The sequence below is a fragment of the Oxyura jamaicensis genome, chromosome 20 (genome assembly GCF_011077185.1).
Source record: "Oxyura jamaicensis isolate SHBP4307 breed ruddy duck chromosome 20, BPBGC_Ojam_1.0, whole genome shotgun sequence".
NCBI lineage: Eukaryota > Metazoa > Chordata > Aves > Anseriformes > Anatidae > Oxyura > Oxyura jamaicensis.
In genome coordinates, this window is record NC_048912.1 from 7,127,221 (window position 1) to 7,142,859 (window position 15,639).

The 15,639-nt window shown below is 42.8% G+C and overlaps 1 protein-coding gene across 1 annotated transcript in view; it reads right to left on the minus strand.

The window, feature by feature from the left end:
• Window positions 1-3,226: 3,226 nt before the first annotated feature.
• Window positions 3,227-15,639, minus strand: part of KCNB1 (potassium voltage-gated channel subfamily B member 1) — a 121,330-nt gene continuing 108,917 nt past the window's right edge. Inside the window, exon 3 of the mRNA XM_035343734.1 lies at window positions 3,227-13,634. Coding sequence (XP_035199625.1) covers window positions 11,610-13,634 — 2,025 coding nt within the window. The 3' untranslated portion in view covers window positions 3,227-11,609. The remainder of the gene's footprint in view (window positions 13,635-15,639) is intronic.

Genomic DNA, 15,639 nt, shown 5'->3' on the forward strand with positions numbered 1-15,639 from the left:
AGCCTACATTTGGATTAGAGATGCGGGTTCTTTGTTCAATTATATAGGGATTAAATTGTGTGATGCAATGTTGTGCAAATTTGTTCTTTTCCACAGCTAAGGTTAAGGCTCGGTGCTTGTGTTTCTAACCAGAAACCACAAACTTTCATTGCTGTGACACATTAGTCTCAGCTTCTGCTTGGATGGTTACAGATGATACTTTAGGGCAAAGTTACCTCTAAATGCTCTTGCTTGCTGAATAATAATGATGTAGCATTTCTTAGTAGCTCACTTTCTGTATGGAAGGTAGGAAGGAAGGTAAGTAAGCAGAACGAGACATTATGGAAGAATCTACTCCATATTTTATAAGCAGAGATTTTCCTACAAAAAACCTTGTGAATTATTTAAATTGTCACTGACTTTTCTGAAATGATCAAAACATTGAAAAAGTGAACCTTTCCTCATGTTCATCCATGCTGAAATGCCTTAGTGTCCTCCTCAGTTTCAGTGATACAAGGTGGTGGTACATGGGAACAGAAGTGTCCCCAGAGAAGGCAGTGACATCTGCTTAGGGACTTGGTTTAGTGGGTGATGGTGGTAGGGTGATGGTTGGACCAGATGATCTTGGAGCTCTTTTGCAACCTTAATGAGTCTATGGTTCTGTGATCCCTAGGAGAGAGGCCCATGTTGCTTCATCTGTATGTTCGGCAGCCCAGCCTCCAGCACTGCTGGCCAAGTTAAACTCTGGAAAAACTCCACCGGCTTTATTAAGGAGGGAATTAAAAATAACATACAAAAGTGCCTGTGGCCAAAGCTCCACATGTACTTACCAGAACTTTCCACAGTACACATTTAATATTTGTGCCAATGGTTGATGTAGAGCACCCCACAGCCCATGATACAGGCCTGGGGGACAGATAGTGTGTACAGCAAGGTGCCACAAGGAGGGTGACAGCGGCAAGGCGTCCCCAGCAGCTGGGCTGCCCTTCTGCACCCCTGTGCCCTTGGTGGGAAGAGCTGGACGAGCCCCACAGGTGCTCGGGGGTTGCTGGGGCCCTGGGGCCCTGACTCGGGGTGTGTGCTCCTTTGCCAGATGGTTTTGTTTGATTAACCTTTGGGTTTATTGGCTGCGGGAGGATGTGGGCTTGCTCTGGGTGTTTAGAGAAACAGCCTTCATTAAACAGATATGGTGGTGGTGTTTTTTTATTAGGATCAGATGATGGTGCGACATGGAAAGAAACAAAAAAAAAATGCTTAGTTTAGCATATGTAAGAAAAATCACAGGAAAATCCCCAGGTGGAGAGGGAGAGATAGTGAGGTTGTTGCTGATGCAGGCAGGTAGGAAGCGGGCAGGAGGCAATGGAATAGACTTGAAACGTGACAAAGTTGCTGCGTTTCATTAATCTGTGTAGTCTGCCAAACACTTTCTGTTGTTGGTAGATGACTAAATCTGCTGCTGTTAGCCATGATAACTTCGGGCTGCTGGTGTCTGAAGTAACGCTGAGGGCAGTGCTGGGCAGGCAGCTGAACTGCCACCGGTCACCTCACAGCGAGGGACCCTGCTTTCCATGCCCTGGTGTTTAGTTTGAGCTACCAGCACATTGCCGTGGCATAAAGTACGTGCAAGTAATGGCTGGGAGTGGTGTGGGCTGGGGGTTTAGGCAAAGCAAAGAATAATTTCTGTAGTATACTTAAGCTAGGACAAAATTATTTATAATCTGAATGGCATACAATAATGAAGCAGCATGCCTGAGGAGATAGGCATTATTTTAATTTACTTGATAAAGTAAATCACTTCATAGGGAAAACCTCGTTGGACAGTATAATTACAGATAGTGGATTATAATTCAGGAGCTTGCATACTCAGTCTGGCAGGCAACTAACAGAAAAATCTCATTAGTAGAAAGTGGAAGAGGAAGACATATGTTGTAGGAATTTCTCCACTTTCTAGATCTTCATTTGTAAACTCCCCTTCAAGTTCAGTGCCTTAATATTACTAGATGTCATTGTCACTGCTATGAAACAGCTGATCATTTAGATTTTCTGAAAAAGATCTTACTAAACTGAAAATGAACACGAGTAAATGCAGAAACATGCTGTGAAGAGGCTGTGCATGTATTGCTGAGGTTTGCCCACTTGCACACTTAACTCTCTGGTCTCCATTTGCAGCCGTGGTCGCTATATAAAATAAGATGTATAACTGCATTTCTTAGTCTTTTCCATTTGCTTTGTACATGCAGTTACTCTGCGAGGCTGTGCGGCTTGCAGAACCATGCAAACAAATGGCCAGTCCGTGTAGAAACGTGCTTGCTTGTTCTTTCTACATTTTAAAGTGGCCATAAATTAAAGCATTTGAGTTAACTCAGAATGTCTCCATAAATCAGAGGGCTCAGATTAAAGCTTTGAGGACTCTTACATAAACTGAATTCCAGTATAAAAAAAAAAAAAAAAATGATGTAATCAACTCAAAGAAAATATTCCTGAGCAGTTCAAATTACTTTTGCTCTGATGACTTTCATAATTTAACCAGCCCGCTACTTACTCTAATAGAGAAGAAAACAGCAGTGGCTCTATCAGAAACTCCAAGTTTTTGCCTCAAGCAGCAGCAAAAGCAGCCTGTTTATCTACTTTTCACACCCAAAGCTCTTTGTCTCCAAACCTCGGCTGTTCTCCCATCTGTGTCTGGTTCTGCATCTGCACGCTCTCACGGCTGAGATGCGAAGGCAAAGGCGCCCTGGAGGTGATGGGCACCTTGCCGCGGCTGCATGGCACGGGGCAGCGCACGGGGGCTGGCAAATTCCCCCGTCCCTGAGCCCATCCGCGGCCACGGGAGCTGAGGGTGGATCTCATCCATGCAGGGTGAGGGCTGAAGCACACAGGTTTGTGCACTGAATCCGTCAGACTTAAAACAGGAGGTGTCTCGCTCGGCACTGCTTTCCTGAATCACGGCTTTATCCGTGAGCAAATAACATATGTCTAAACCTGCTGTCAGCTGCAATGAGCTAAAGCAGAAGCTCAGTGCCAGCTGATGGTAGTTATATTTTTGGCCAGCAAATATGACCATGAAACAGAGCAAATAAAGGCTTTGGTTTTATCCATACCTTTTTATTTATTTCTGTAGTCTGTAGTAAGGGACCATTGCTTTAAAATCCTCAGACATTTGGACATATTTTACAAGACAGTACAGTTTCTGAATGTCACACATTGATCACAGTTTCATACTACTACATGCATATAAAGACATTGATTTTTTTTAATAATTTGTTTACGGAAACAACTGGAGAGGTCAATAAACTTCAACAAAGAATGACTAAATCAAAGTTACAAAAAATGTAAGACTCTAGGTACACTAGTATATGGCTAATGTTGCTGTAATCACCCCAAAATGCCAGGGGATTGGAAAATTGCTTAAATGGGGAGAAAACATCTGCCGATGCATTGCCCCTTGGGTTGATCCAATATAACCCAAAGACAAGATTGTGCAAGATGTGCAGGATCTGCTGGGCTGTAGGCAGAGGCAGGAGGCTCTGCCCATTTTTATATACAAGCTGAACTGGGTTCCCCATTGCTTCCCCATTGCGCGGGATAAAACATAAGTGAAGTGTGAGAAAGCTGTCATGTATTCTGCCCTTTCTCAAGCTGGGTCACAGTTGGTTTCAGCTTCCAGATACAAAAGCAATTTGATCCACACATACTAGGAGAGTCACAGGAAACCTGCATTTTCCAGTTTTCTATTTGTTGCTGAATATCACATTTCTCTTTGAAAGGAACCCCACGGCTTTCTTACTCTTTAGCGACCACGGGCCCTTTGGAGCTTGCACCGGGAAGCACTGGCCGGGGTTTGAGGGCCGGCGGCTGGCGGGGCAACGCAAGTTAAGTGGCTGTCCTGTGCTTTTGGAGAAGGAAGAGCTGAGGCTGCCCCTCAGTGCCGTGAAAGCCGGGCAGCCGCGATGTGCAGCACACAGACAGCTCGCCTGGCACCCGTCAGCGGGCACACAGGTGTCCTGGAGCAGCACCAGCAGCACTGCCCCGGTTGGTGTTTTCTCCCCACTTAAGAACTGGTTCACTGGCCTGATGAAAAAGCAGACTTTATCTGCATTAGTTGGGGCTTTTTTTTTAATGCTAATCTAGTTGGAAAGCGAGTTTGGTTGGTAGCTGTGGCTAGCCTTTCTGAGTGCAGTATCATGGCTTCAGAGTTTGAAGGAAGATGGAGATGCTGCCCCCCCACCCCCAAACTCACCAGTGGGAAATATTTCAATGCAAAAACAATTTTGTGCGCCCACCACCAAAGAGCCAGAAAGAATGGGAAAAAAATGTCCTCTGTCTTCCTCACAAGCCAACAAAATTGGTATAAACAAATCCTGGTGACAGCATGAGCCAAAGTGTGGCTAATGGTACTTGGAAGTAGTGAAAAATAAAAGGATGAGGAGGCAAAATGGGCAGAGATCCTAAATGAAACGCGGTGAGTAGAGCAGAACTGATGGATCCTAAAATGGCCTTAACTGCAGATTGCCAGTAAGAACAGAGGTTGTGACACAGTTGAAGGATGGCCCGGCGGCCAGTATTGTCCTCCCAGCATCAGCAAGTCCCTGGACTGAGGGCTGCCAGGGTTGAATTGTGTGGCTGAGCGCGTGGTCCTGCTGTAGGGACAGTCGTTTGTGAACCTGGGCACTGCTTGTGGTATCAAGCCCACAAAGAGTGAGCTGACGCAGATGGCCGGGATGATGAGGATGGTTATTGTCCTCCTGCATGAAGGATTTCCTCCTTTCCCAGGCTTTCACTGACCTGTCTCTGTTCCTCATTCCATCACCCCATTGGTTTCCTCTTAGGTGATGTGGACAGACACCTCCATCCCTGAGGTCATGCAGAGCCTGTGGTTTTACATTAGCTTTTAAAGATAGGGGTGCAAATTCTTTACTGGGCTAAATTGGGCACAGCTCCATTGACCTCAATGGGCATTTACTTATAGCAGCAAAGAATTTGGCATTTCATGCAAATTTGGCTCCCTGGCTTCTCTCAAGGCTCTAGTTTGGGCAGATATTTATATTGAGCCCAGGCTGATTATTAGTTTTTGAAGGTAGCATCACTACAGTCTTGAAAAGACCCCTTTAAAAATGTTAAAGGTTAATACTTGCTCAATCCTACTGAATATCAATAGTATTATTTCTGTTTAAAAAGAAAAATGAAGCTTTATTTTCTAAGCCTCTAGACTGAAGACTTCTTGTGCGATGAAACCAGAATCAGCAAAGCAAAATTCTGAGTAGTATTTACAGATATGAACATTTGTGGCACCCTACCATTGGTGTCAAAGGACACTTATTTGTGGCTTGGGTAACACCAGCAACAAAGGGAATACACTGAATGCAAACGTTCAGTTTCCCCAAGGTTTCCTTTGTCTGGCCAAGACAAAGTTTCAGTGCAAGAGCCTACCTCTGATCAGCATGGGGTGCAAAACACATTCTGAAGAATAATCATCTCTTCTTTGATGGGTTGGTTTGTATTTGGGGCATTTCTGTTGTGGTAGGAGGGCTACCTACAGGGGCAAATTTAAGACTAACATGATCAGAAGGTTTCTGTGGTATTGTGGACTATGCTCAGACAAACTCAGTGATGTGGAAGGTGCCTTTTGAAGAGATTTATGGGATCTTTGATGATAAATATCACGAGCTATTGCGGTAGTTCTGTTAAAAATAAGAAAATAAAAAATCCCACCTAATTAATAACCTTGTGTGTAAATGGCTATTGCTGACACATAGTCACATGCATACCAGTGTCTTCTGCTTACACTGCTCATTTGGGTGTTATCCAGACTTTCTGAAATACATATGTTCCCAAATTAATTCCATTTCAGATTCACTGGCTAGTGTTGTGAGCATATAAGAAAATCACACAAGGAGATTGCTTTGGGCTAAGAAAAGGAAGTGGGACCAAAAATCCATCTTTGGAAACAAACAAACAAACAAACAAAAACACCTTGTCACCGACCAGACCGCTGGGCTGAATCGAGCTGCAAATCTGATGTGGCATTACAGGACAGTCTGAATCTCTTTGTCATGCTAGACTTCAACAGGCCATGAGATAGCTTCAGGATGCACGTTTGTCTCATGGATGTTTTATTCAATTTATGTGACGGCACAGCTATGAAGGAGCAAGAGAGATCACTAAGAAGGTACATGGGTGGTATTTACCTTAGCCAAATCCAAATCCAGTCCCTTTCTGAATGGGTACTTTTTTATTATTATTTTATTCCCCTGTACTTTTTTTTCTCATTTCCTGATTTTATCTGGGACTGAAAGTAGAAATAGAAGTCTCGACCTTTCTGTTTTACCCCAGGGAAACCTCCCCTGGATGTGGGCGGTTTGGAGGGAGCTTTGCCTGAGCATTGCTAGGTCACTGCCCTTAAAATAAGAGTCTGACTTTTCAGTTTTGATGTTTAGACCAACTCCGAATAATTATTAGGACAGTTAGATTCAAATCTCGTCTCTTTATGCTCTCAGCTTAATTGCTGTAAATCTGGAAAAACTCCACTGAAGTCCAGGCTATGGTTAATGCTGAAGCTAGTGGCACTGGCTGGCATTTACACTGCCATAGCCAAGGTCAGAGTGTGGCCCACTTCTTGGTTTCTCAGAAAGAACATCTTAGTTTCCATAACCAATCCCTGGTTATTTTTAAGTACCACAAACAGGAAAATACGAAAACGCGACAACATCAGACAAACTCAGTGACCTTTCGCAGACACTTCCAGGAGGGATGTTGCGGGTGTTTTCAGAATGAAGGAAAATAATGACAACAAAAAAGTTAGGGGATCAGCTATGTAAATGAGTAACAAGAAAGCATCTAATATATTATTCTGTAATACAAAAAGAAGAAATCTGACTTGATTGCCCTATTATAAATTTGCTAAAAATACAGATATATATTTATATTTTTATATATATATAATTTTTTTTATCTGAACAGAAAAATAGACTACTCTGGAATGCATGAAAGTCACATGACTTTTCCATACATCAGATACTTATAAAGCCAACACAATGGCAAACAGAAGGTACAGAGGTAACTAAAACATCTGTACTTTATTCAAGAACTATTTAAAGCCATATTCTCCCCAAGTGGGTGATCCTAAAACAATCTAAGGTAACAGTTGTTCAGTTCGAATGCCGTAAGCAGAAGTGGCTGACCAAACATGAGCGCTTTGCTGAAGAAGTTGGAGCTATTTTGGAGTTGCCCGGGAAGCCCACCTCCCCATCTCGCTCCCCACTGAGCTGCACGGAAGGGCGCCAGGGCCACACGGTCTCCATCGCTCTGCTGCTTTACTCAGTAATTCTACTATTTGCTTTAAAATGAGGCGTTAAAAACTATTGGAGATCATGTTATGTGGAGCTTACCAACAGAGAGAGAACTTGGCTTTAGAAACCTTGTCTTTGTAATGAGTTTTAAATACCCTTGTTATTTACTATAAACTGTACCAGTCATAATTCTGTCAAGACATAAATATACAATAGGTACAAATATTAACAATACATTACAATTTTACAGAATTGTTTTCCTTAGAAATGTGTATCTTATTAGCTGCAAGGGAAGAAAAGGCTACAGTTTATCACAGCCATAGTTGCCAAAGAAACCAACCGCCTTGGATTCGTTCCTGCATGCCTTGCACAGACATATATTCCCCGGCATTTGACACACGGCATGTTCAGAAAGGGAATGTGCGTTCCACGGGTTTTCTTTTCCTCCTTTTTTCTTCTTCTACCTCTCAGAAGCTCTCGAACCTCTCAGAAAATGTGGATTTCACAGGAGACTGTTTTGTTTTGTTTCATTTTTCCGTAAGTGTGCTTAGGTGAAGTTTCTAAGAAAAGGCACTGAGAAATCTACTGCATTAAGTGACTGCTGTTTTCCTTTGTTCAAGGCTAAAACTCGAAGTATCTTTGCCTCCTGGTTAAGAAAACTGCACCCATTCCTTCCGCAAATATATATATTCTATATATATATATTTATATATATATATATATTAAAAATGGTGTCGATGGCGTAAGATACAAGCAAGAGCAGACATCACATGTACATAGTCCTTTCAGATACGATGTCTTCTGCAGCAGCAGGTGGAACTGTCAGCTTGCTCGATACACGATACACAGTAAGTTCACAGACCTGAATGCCAAATATCAGTGATTAAACTGCACACTTTAGCTTGATGCAAGAGATATTGCATATTTTCCCCTACTTTTATGAGCTTTGGGAAACATGTACCAAACGAACTATAAAATGAAATTGTCTTCTAGTATCTATAGGATTTGGTGAGCATTATGTTTTCAAAGCACTGCCTTTCCTTTTGTAATGAGTACAGATTTAGTCTACCATAGCTTTATTTTTAGAGTAGATTTCCCAGTGCTTACATTATATATATGTGTATTATGCACACACACACATATATAGATACATACTTCATATTCAGACTTTATTTCATTAAAATAAATTAAACATACTTCCTTTTTAACTGGGCACAAAATGAGAGCTACATCTTCATTACACAAATAAGAAAGAAATGCTCTTCAAGCATATTATATGCTTAATTTTAAATTATTTGCTTTCTATAAGAAATCTATAGGACTTTGGCTATTCAGACGTAAAAGGTAGATTTTTAATGATACTTTTGAATTTGGCTTTCAAAAGTGACTCAATAAAATGCTACTTTAAAGGTAGGACTAAATAGATGATATAAGATGTGTGTCGGAAGTGATCACACAAGGCAGACAGAGGGCCTTTGGTTACAAGGAGAGTTGCACCAGTTGATTATCAGTTAAAAAATGATAGAATTGTTGATCTATACATTTTTGTCAGTGCCATCTATAAACCAAATACATCAATTTGGATGAAAAAGTGTGGTAAGTACTACACTATATGGCTATATTTAAATATGCTCACTTTTGCAATATGTAAAATATGACTTTTTTTTCCACATGAAAGCATCAGCTTTAAAAATATTTAACTTGGAAATCACTATTACTTACTTTATCAAAAAAAAAAAAAAATTCCCTGATTTTTTTTTCTTTTTACATTTGTGCTGATGGCAGACATGAATGATCACCGAAACATAGAGATTATGTTAAGACTGTTCTCTTTAAAATTTCTCATTGCCGCTCTATGGCCTTGGGAAGCCATAGAATAAATCAGTATTTAAAGCTTATCTGCTGGAAAGTCACTTTACTTCTTCTTAATGACTCAATCTTCACTAGCATCTCAGCAATACGTCAGTTCCTCTAAGTACACTTGTATTTACTATGGCCAAATCCTAAAGTCCTTCACCAGGCAAAGAGCCCATTTGGACGAACGGTGGTTTTGGCTGAGTGAAGACAGAGTAAAAGCTGAGGAACCTCAGGAATTGGCCCTGCGTAAATACTCTGGAGAGTACAGTTTGCTCGCACAGATACCTCTAACTGATGTTGAGTATCTCCCGCATAGCTCTCTGCATGACACGAGGTCTCTTCTGCTGCCAGCGGGCAAATTCGTGAGGTGGTGGCTCAGGTCTCACTCACGCCTTCCCCAGGGCCTGGCCTTGCAGGAGGCAAGGAGGACTTCTGAGCAGGTGCCTTGGGCTGTGTCCCACCGCCAGGGGCCAGCGGGGACCACTGCTTCAGCGTGTGTGCAGGTTTGTGCCAAGGAGAGACCTCACAAAGCTATCATCGTAACCCATAACAGTTCCTAAAACAGATATGTGCTTATTGCTTTTGTCCGTACATGCTGCATTCACTATTACGGATTACAGACAGAAGTACTGTACAGCGTGGACGGAGAGACAGTTACATTCAGGACTAACCAACGTCTTTTTCACAGGGGGAAGGAACAAAACGCAGCGGACTCGTGTGGTTACGGTCTTCCTCCAGCGTGCGCCTCCGCTCCCGAGTCCCATGCCTCCGCACGCCCCAAGACCTGTTGCATGCAGATAGCTACACGCCCCGGCAGGTTCTCCGAAATAGGTCAGGAAACGCTTATTGACAGAGTTATTTACAACCGAGTTTTACAGTAGAAACGGATAACAACATAAAAGATTACCATCACAGTTATCACAGGACAGGTTGTGACTTGCTACCGGCGTGTAACAAATCACAGTCACGACAGGAGGCACAAATTAAAATAGTGCTTTGTTAAAGTGCTTGATTGTTACACTCTGCTATCCTACTCCAGCATCGCAACAACAACAACAAAAAGTCAACGTAAAGTGCTTTTCCCCCCCAGTATTAAAAACCAAAGACAAATTATTTCCTACACAATTTGACATTTATTGAAACAATAATATTTTAAAAACCTAGGCTGGTGGCTGCTAGTTCTGTTCATTTAAAATGGTCAATTTTTTTTTTTTTTTCTTTTTCTTGTTTCGCTTAAAAATGAGTGGATGCTATTAAAACATCAGGCCTGATCCTGCTGTCTCTGGCAGCCGCCCTGTGCTGCCACGACGCACCAACGTGGCAGGAGCTGCTCCCGCCCGACCTCCTCACAAGAGAGAGCACGACCAGGCCCGGGGCGGGTAGCTAAAGAATCCCTCTTTTTGCATATTTATGTAACGCTTGCATATCTTTCACCACGCCGCGCGGGCGCGAAAAGCTTCAGACCGACTGGTTCCTCTCCTACGCCAAGGGCAAGACTTCGGCCCTGAAGTCGGGGCGCGGGCGGGAAGGGGAGGCCCGAGGAGCAGGCCCGCGCCTCAGGGCCGGCCGCCGCTCCGGGCTGTCCCCGTGGGGCAGGGAGCCGCCACGGCGCGGACGGGGGCACGGAGAGGAGCCGAGCTCCCCTTCCAGCCCCGCGCTCCCCGGCTGCGGGAAGGGGCCTGCGATGCCACCGGAGATCCCTGCTTCTGCATGGCTCCTTCACACCTTCCCAGCGTGGGCTGTGGGTGCCCACGCGCTGGCCCAGGGGCAGGTTTCGATTTTAGCAGAGGGTAAGTGCGAGTTTCACTACATCCTAGGGGGTGTTTGGAATTAGATACAAGTGGTGCAACTCACCCTGCTGATGTTTCAAAATAAAATGTCAGGTCCTACAGGATATTGTATTGTTAAACACACACAGAGCATTTTAATAATTGGTTTCTCTAGACCGCTATTTGTTTTAAATGGTTTTCACTTGGATTTTCCAATAATGCAAGTGTTCCCTGTTACCTTTAGACATAATATCCATCAGAGAAAGCTGTAGATGGGGAACAGCTGCCCTGAAGCAGAGAGCATTGTGTTTTTGATAGCTTTATACCAACCCCAGCAATTTATTCCAGAGTTCAAATCTGGCTGCCTCGGCATCCTTTATGGAACTAATGCAAATCAGGTGTTAGTATTTCCAAAAGGAGCTCTAGCGTTCAAGGGGAATGGATGGATATTTGGTCACATTGGCTTCACTGGACAACATGAAAGGAGATCAATGTGTGATCATGATTTGCAATCCTTATTTTTGACTGATGTGGGCAATGTCTTTAAAGTTGTTTCAGAGAAGGACATTTTCACAAACCCACACTGGACCTCCCCTCAGACTTTTAGAAACATGTGGCTTGTTTCAGCCAAGTTCATGCCATGCAGAAGCTCTTTTTTTGTGTTGACTGTAAAGACATTCCTTTAAACTTTCAGTAAGTTCTTTTGAAGCCTGTCTCAGATGCTTTGATCATGTGTGTTAGCATGTCCTCCACTGCCTGGTAATACATGGACTTCTGGAGAAATGTGATTTTCTAGTCTGACAGTCTCCTGATGGCCCTGGGTTCTTCCAGTGATACCTTCCATAGCGTAAATGCAGTTTTGCCCTATCAGCTTAGGGGAGGTGGGTAAAGCAGCAGCTTCTAAATGGTTCTTCTCTGTTCTATAAACATTGTCCTTTTGCTTTAGATAACCACTGTTTGTAACATTGTACTTGGGGCTCACATTTCCGGGAGGACTCGAATCGTAAAGCAGCTGACCTTCATCATCAGTGTCAGCATCTATGTATTTATGAATACCAGCATCATGGAAGTTGAAAGCTATGGCTGTCTGTGTCTCTGGTGACTTTGGGGGTGTTCTTGCACTCGCCGTTGTGTAGATCGAGGTTTCTGGGCTCATGAGAGATCTGTCAGAGAGTAAGGAAGTATCTGTGGCGGCAGCAGCAGCAGCTCCCCTGCCCTTGAGAGGGTCTGGATATATTCTCAGGACATTTGATGCTGGTACCAATGTGCTGGTGTCCTCTTCCATGAAGTTGACTTTCAGAGATCTTAGTTTTAAAGGGTTACTGGCCTTTATGGAACTTTTTGGACTTTCTATGAAAAAAGCAGAACGGTGGCTGCCTTCAGAGCTTGGATTTATTTCCACAAATCGGGCACCACTCCCCTCCCCTCTGCTCTGCTCCTGAATCACATTAATGCCACCTTTGCAGGGAAGGGTAGCGAGTGGGCTGTGGGAAAATCTCCCAGAGTCAGGGAACTCGGCAGCACAACTTATGAAGCTGTCGATGCTAGACATGCTCCTCATGTCAATGATCCCATCGGTGCGAGTCGTCAGCAAGGGCACCATAGGGCCAGGAAGGGTCTCCATTTCTAACTCTTCCTTTTGCTTTCCAGGCTGACTCGACTCTTTAGTGTTAAGGTTTGGCTGCGACTGAGTCTTTGCCATTTTGTTATACATGTCCTCTAGCTGTTGGACATTCAGGTGCTGGGGACTTGACGACGACCTGGCTTTTTCTGGAGATCCTTGTTCCTTGGTTTCAAAAGATTTACTAGAGCTAGTTTCAGAGAGCGTTCTCTTGGTCCATTTCCATTTGCTGGGAGATAAATGATTGTCCTGAACTTTATCTTTTTTGGCTATGCTTTCTCCATTCTTTTCAACCACAATGTCCATGAGTTCTATACTACGGGCAAATGCATCCTTCATGTTCATGGAGACAATGCTACCATTCCTTTTTGCTCTTTCAAGAGCTTCTCTGCGCTTAATGGCTTTCTCCTGCCTCTTCTGCTCTTTGTAGAACTCAGAGAAGTTATTGACAATAATTGGGATAGGAAGAGCAATCACCAGCACTCCAGCAATGCAGCACAGTCCTCCTACTATTTTACCTAGAAGTGTTTTGGGGTAGATGTCTCCATAGCCTACTGTTGTCATGGTGATTGTTGCCCACCAGAAAGAAGCTGGGATGCTCTTGAATTTTGTATCGTCCTCATCCTTTTCTGCAAAAAATACTAAACTGGAAAAGATCATAATGCCCATGGCCAAAAACAAGATGAGTAAGCCAAGCTCATTGTAACTCCTCCTCAGTGTAAACCCCAAGGACTGTAAACCTGTTGAGTGCCGGGCGAGCTTTAGAATCCGGAGTATCCTCATAATCCGAAATATTTGGACCACTCGTCGTACATTTTGGAACTGAAGTACACTTTTATTGGATTCTGTGAGGAAGATAGTGACATAGTATGGTAAAATAGCTAGCAAATCAATAGCATTCAGTGGGCCTTTGAAAAACTTCCATTTCTTAGGCGAGGATAGGAACCGCAAGAGGTATTCCATTGTAAACCATGCAATGCACACTGCTTCCACATGGGCAAGTTGGGGATTATCTGTTGTCTGCCCAAATTCATCCACGCCTTGTAGTTCAGGAAGTGTGTTAAGGGACAAGGCAATTGTAGATAGTACAATAAACATGATGGAAATGATTGCCAAAATCTGGAAAGGAAAGAGAAGACAGTGAGTTCGGCTCAGAATATATTACACTATCTGCCATCGTCATTAACACATGGCTTTATTTCCACTTACACATTTCAAGAGTAACTCTTCTCTTAGTACCAGGAAATCAGATGACCAATGCATCCGGAAATGATTTTATTTTGGAATCTACTCTTAGCTATATCAGATGTATAGAGCAGACAAAACATTTACTTCAGCTCCTGTCCATTCCTCTCAGTGTATTCAAGGAACATGTACCAAGCAGCTAGGATGCCAGGAGGACTGTGAAGCAGTTCACAGCAGGAGCTTTTGATTAGCTGCTAATTAGGTGCCCAACAAAGCCCATCTGGACAACAAGCTATAAAATCTAAGCAAGAAGCAGAGTAATTGCTAATGCAAGATTCGATCACAGCAATGTTGACCATTTAATGTATGGCTGTATCTATAAAATGGGGTGTCTATGGCTAATTATAGATAGCTGTGTACAATTCTACTACATATAAGCATACAGGTAATATGCTCTTTTGAATGACTCTTCTCTAATTTGAAACTTGACAGCTGTGAAAAAACATGAAAACTTTCCTAGACTTTCTAAAACACTTTGAGCTCCGAGCTATTCTGCATGTGACCAGCTGGCCATCCCAGCTCCTCAACACAGCCAGGAGAAAAAACAAATTCAAACCAAATTGCACAGCAGTGAGACAGTCAGTGCAGGGCAGGTCCAGCCACTTAAGAGCTCAGACACCATTAGAAACCAGCTCTTGCGATCAGAATGCAATGAGACAAGAAAGGTCTGCAGTGAGCAGTCTCTCTAAAAATTTAAACTCATAAATCTGATCCTGGGCCACTGACTTTATGCAGAGCCGGAAAGCATAAAGTGCTAGATTAGTGTATTTGTAGTGTTCAGATGCTGTAGGCAGGCTGTCCTTCCATATCTGTTTTATATAGACATTAATTCTATACTTTCCAGCTTCCCTAATTACATTTTCTTTTAAAGCCATTTGAGGGAGGTTTTGGAGCTGACAGACAATTTGAGGATTTTTTTTTTCTACTGGTGGATTCTTTCTCTAGCTTGTTAATTGGGTAGGAATATATCTAGTTTCTTAGGTTACTGCCAAAATACAGGAATGATTTCAAAACACACGTATATGTGACTAATGTTTTATGTATTCATTGCAGTGTAAGCTGGTCCCTTATGCTTGCTTTTCTTCTGCTTGATTGAAAAGCAGCATAAAATCAATTGCAACGTGTGCGTGTGATGACTAAATACACAATATGCAGCAACGGATTATAAAATGTATGACAAGAGTTCTGCATCATGAATTGCAAATCTGCCATGCTCTGAGTCCATGTCCTTCCTTGCCCATGTAACTAGATTTTAGCTTTCCTCACCGTGATGTTTCTCAGCCGTCCTCACAATACCACAATATTCACAGTTACCACCTGGGGCACTGCAGAAAGAAATTCTTGCATGACTTCTCTTCAGCCAAGCCCAGCACACATATCCTAGCTGTCAGGAAATAACAGACTTGTGAAGGGACAGTCCCTACAGTGGCACAAGCCTTGCTTCCTGTAGGAGAAGCATAAATATCCAATATGGTTTGGAAACAGCCCGGTCTTCTCTGGAAGAGTCTCAGCTCTGAAAAAGCTGAAAGGCAGAAGTGTTCTGCGAAGGCTGGAAGCTGCCCTTGAATTCATATAGTAAGCCTAAGCTATGGTTTTAGGAGAGAAGCTGGCTCATACACCTTCAAAAAATCCAAATGTAATATAAGAGTTTCAACATTGATATTTTGTTTTCCAAAAGTGTTTTAAAATCTACTTGCAGTTTAAAACAACCTTACAAATCAATGTAATAAAAACATTTACCTTCTAACTCACTCAAAGTGTACTACATAACTTTGATTTGTACATGACACTGCAGACCGTAGTAATTTAATCTGAAGAATGAAATCTGACTAGAAACAAACATTAGCTCCATTAACAGTCTGGTATCATTGCTTAAATT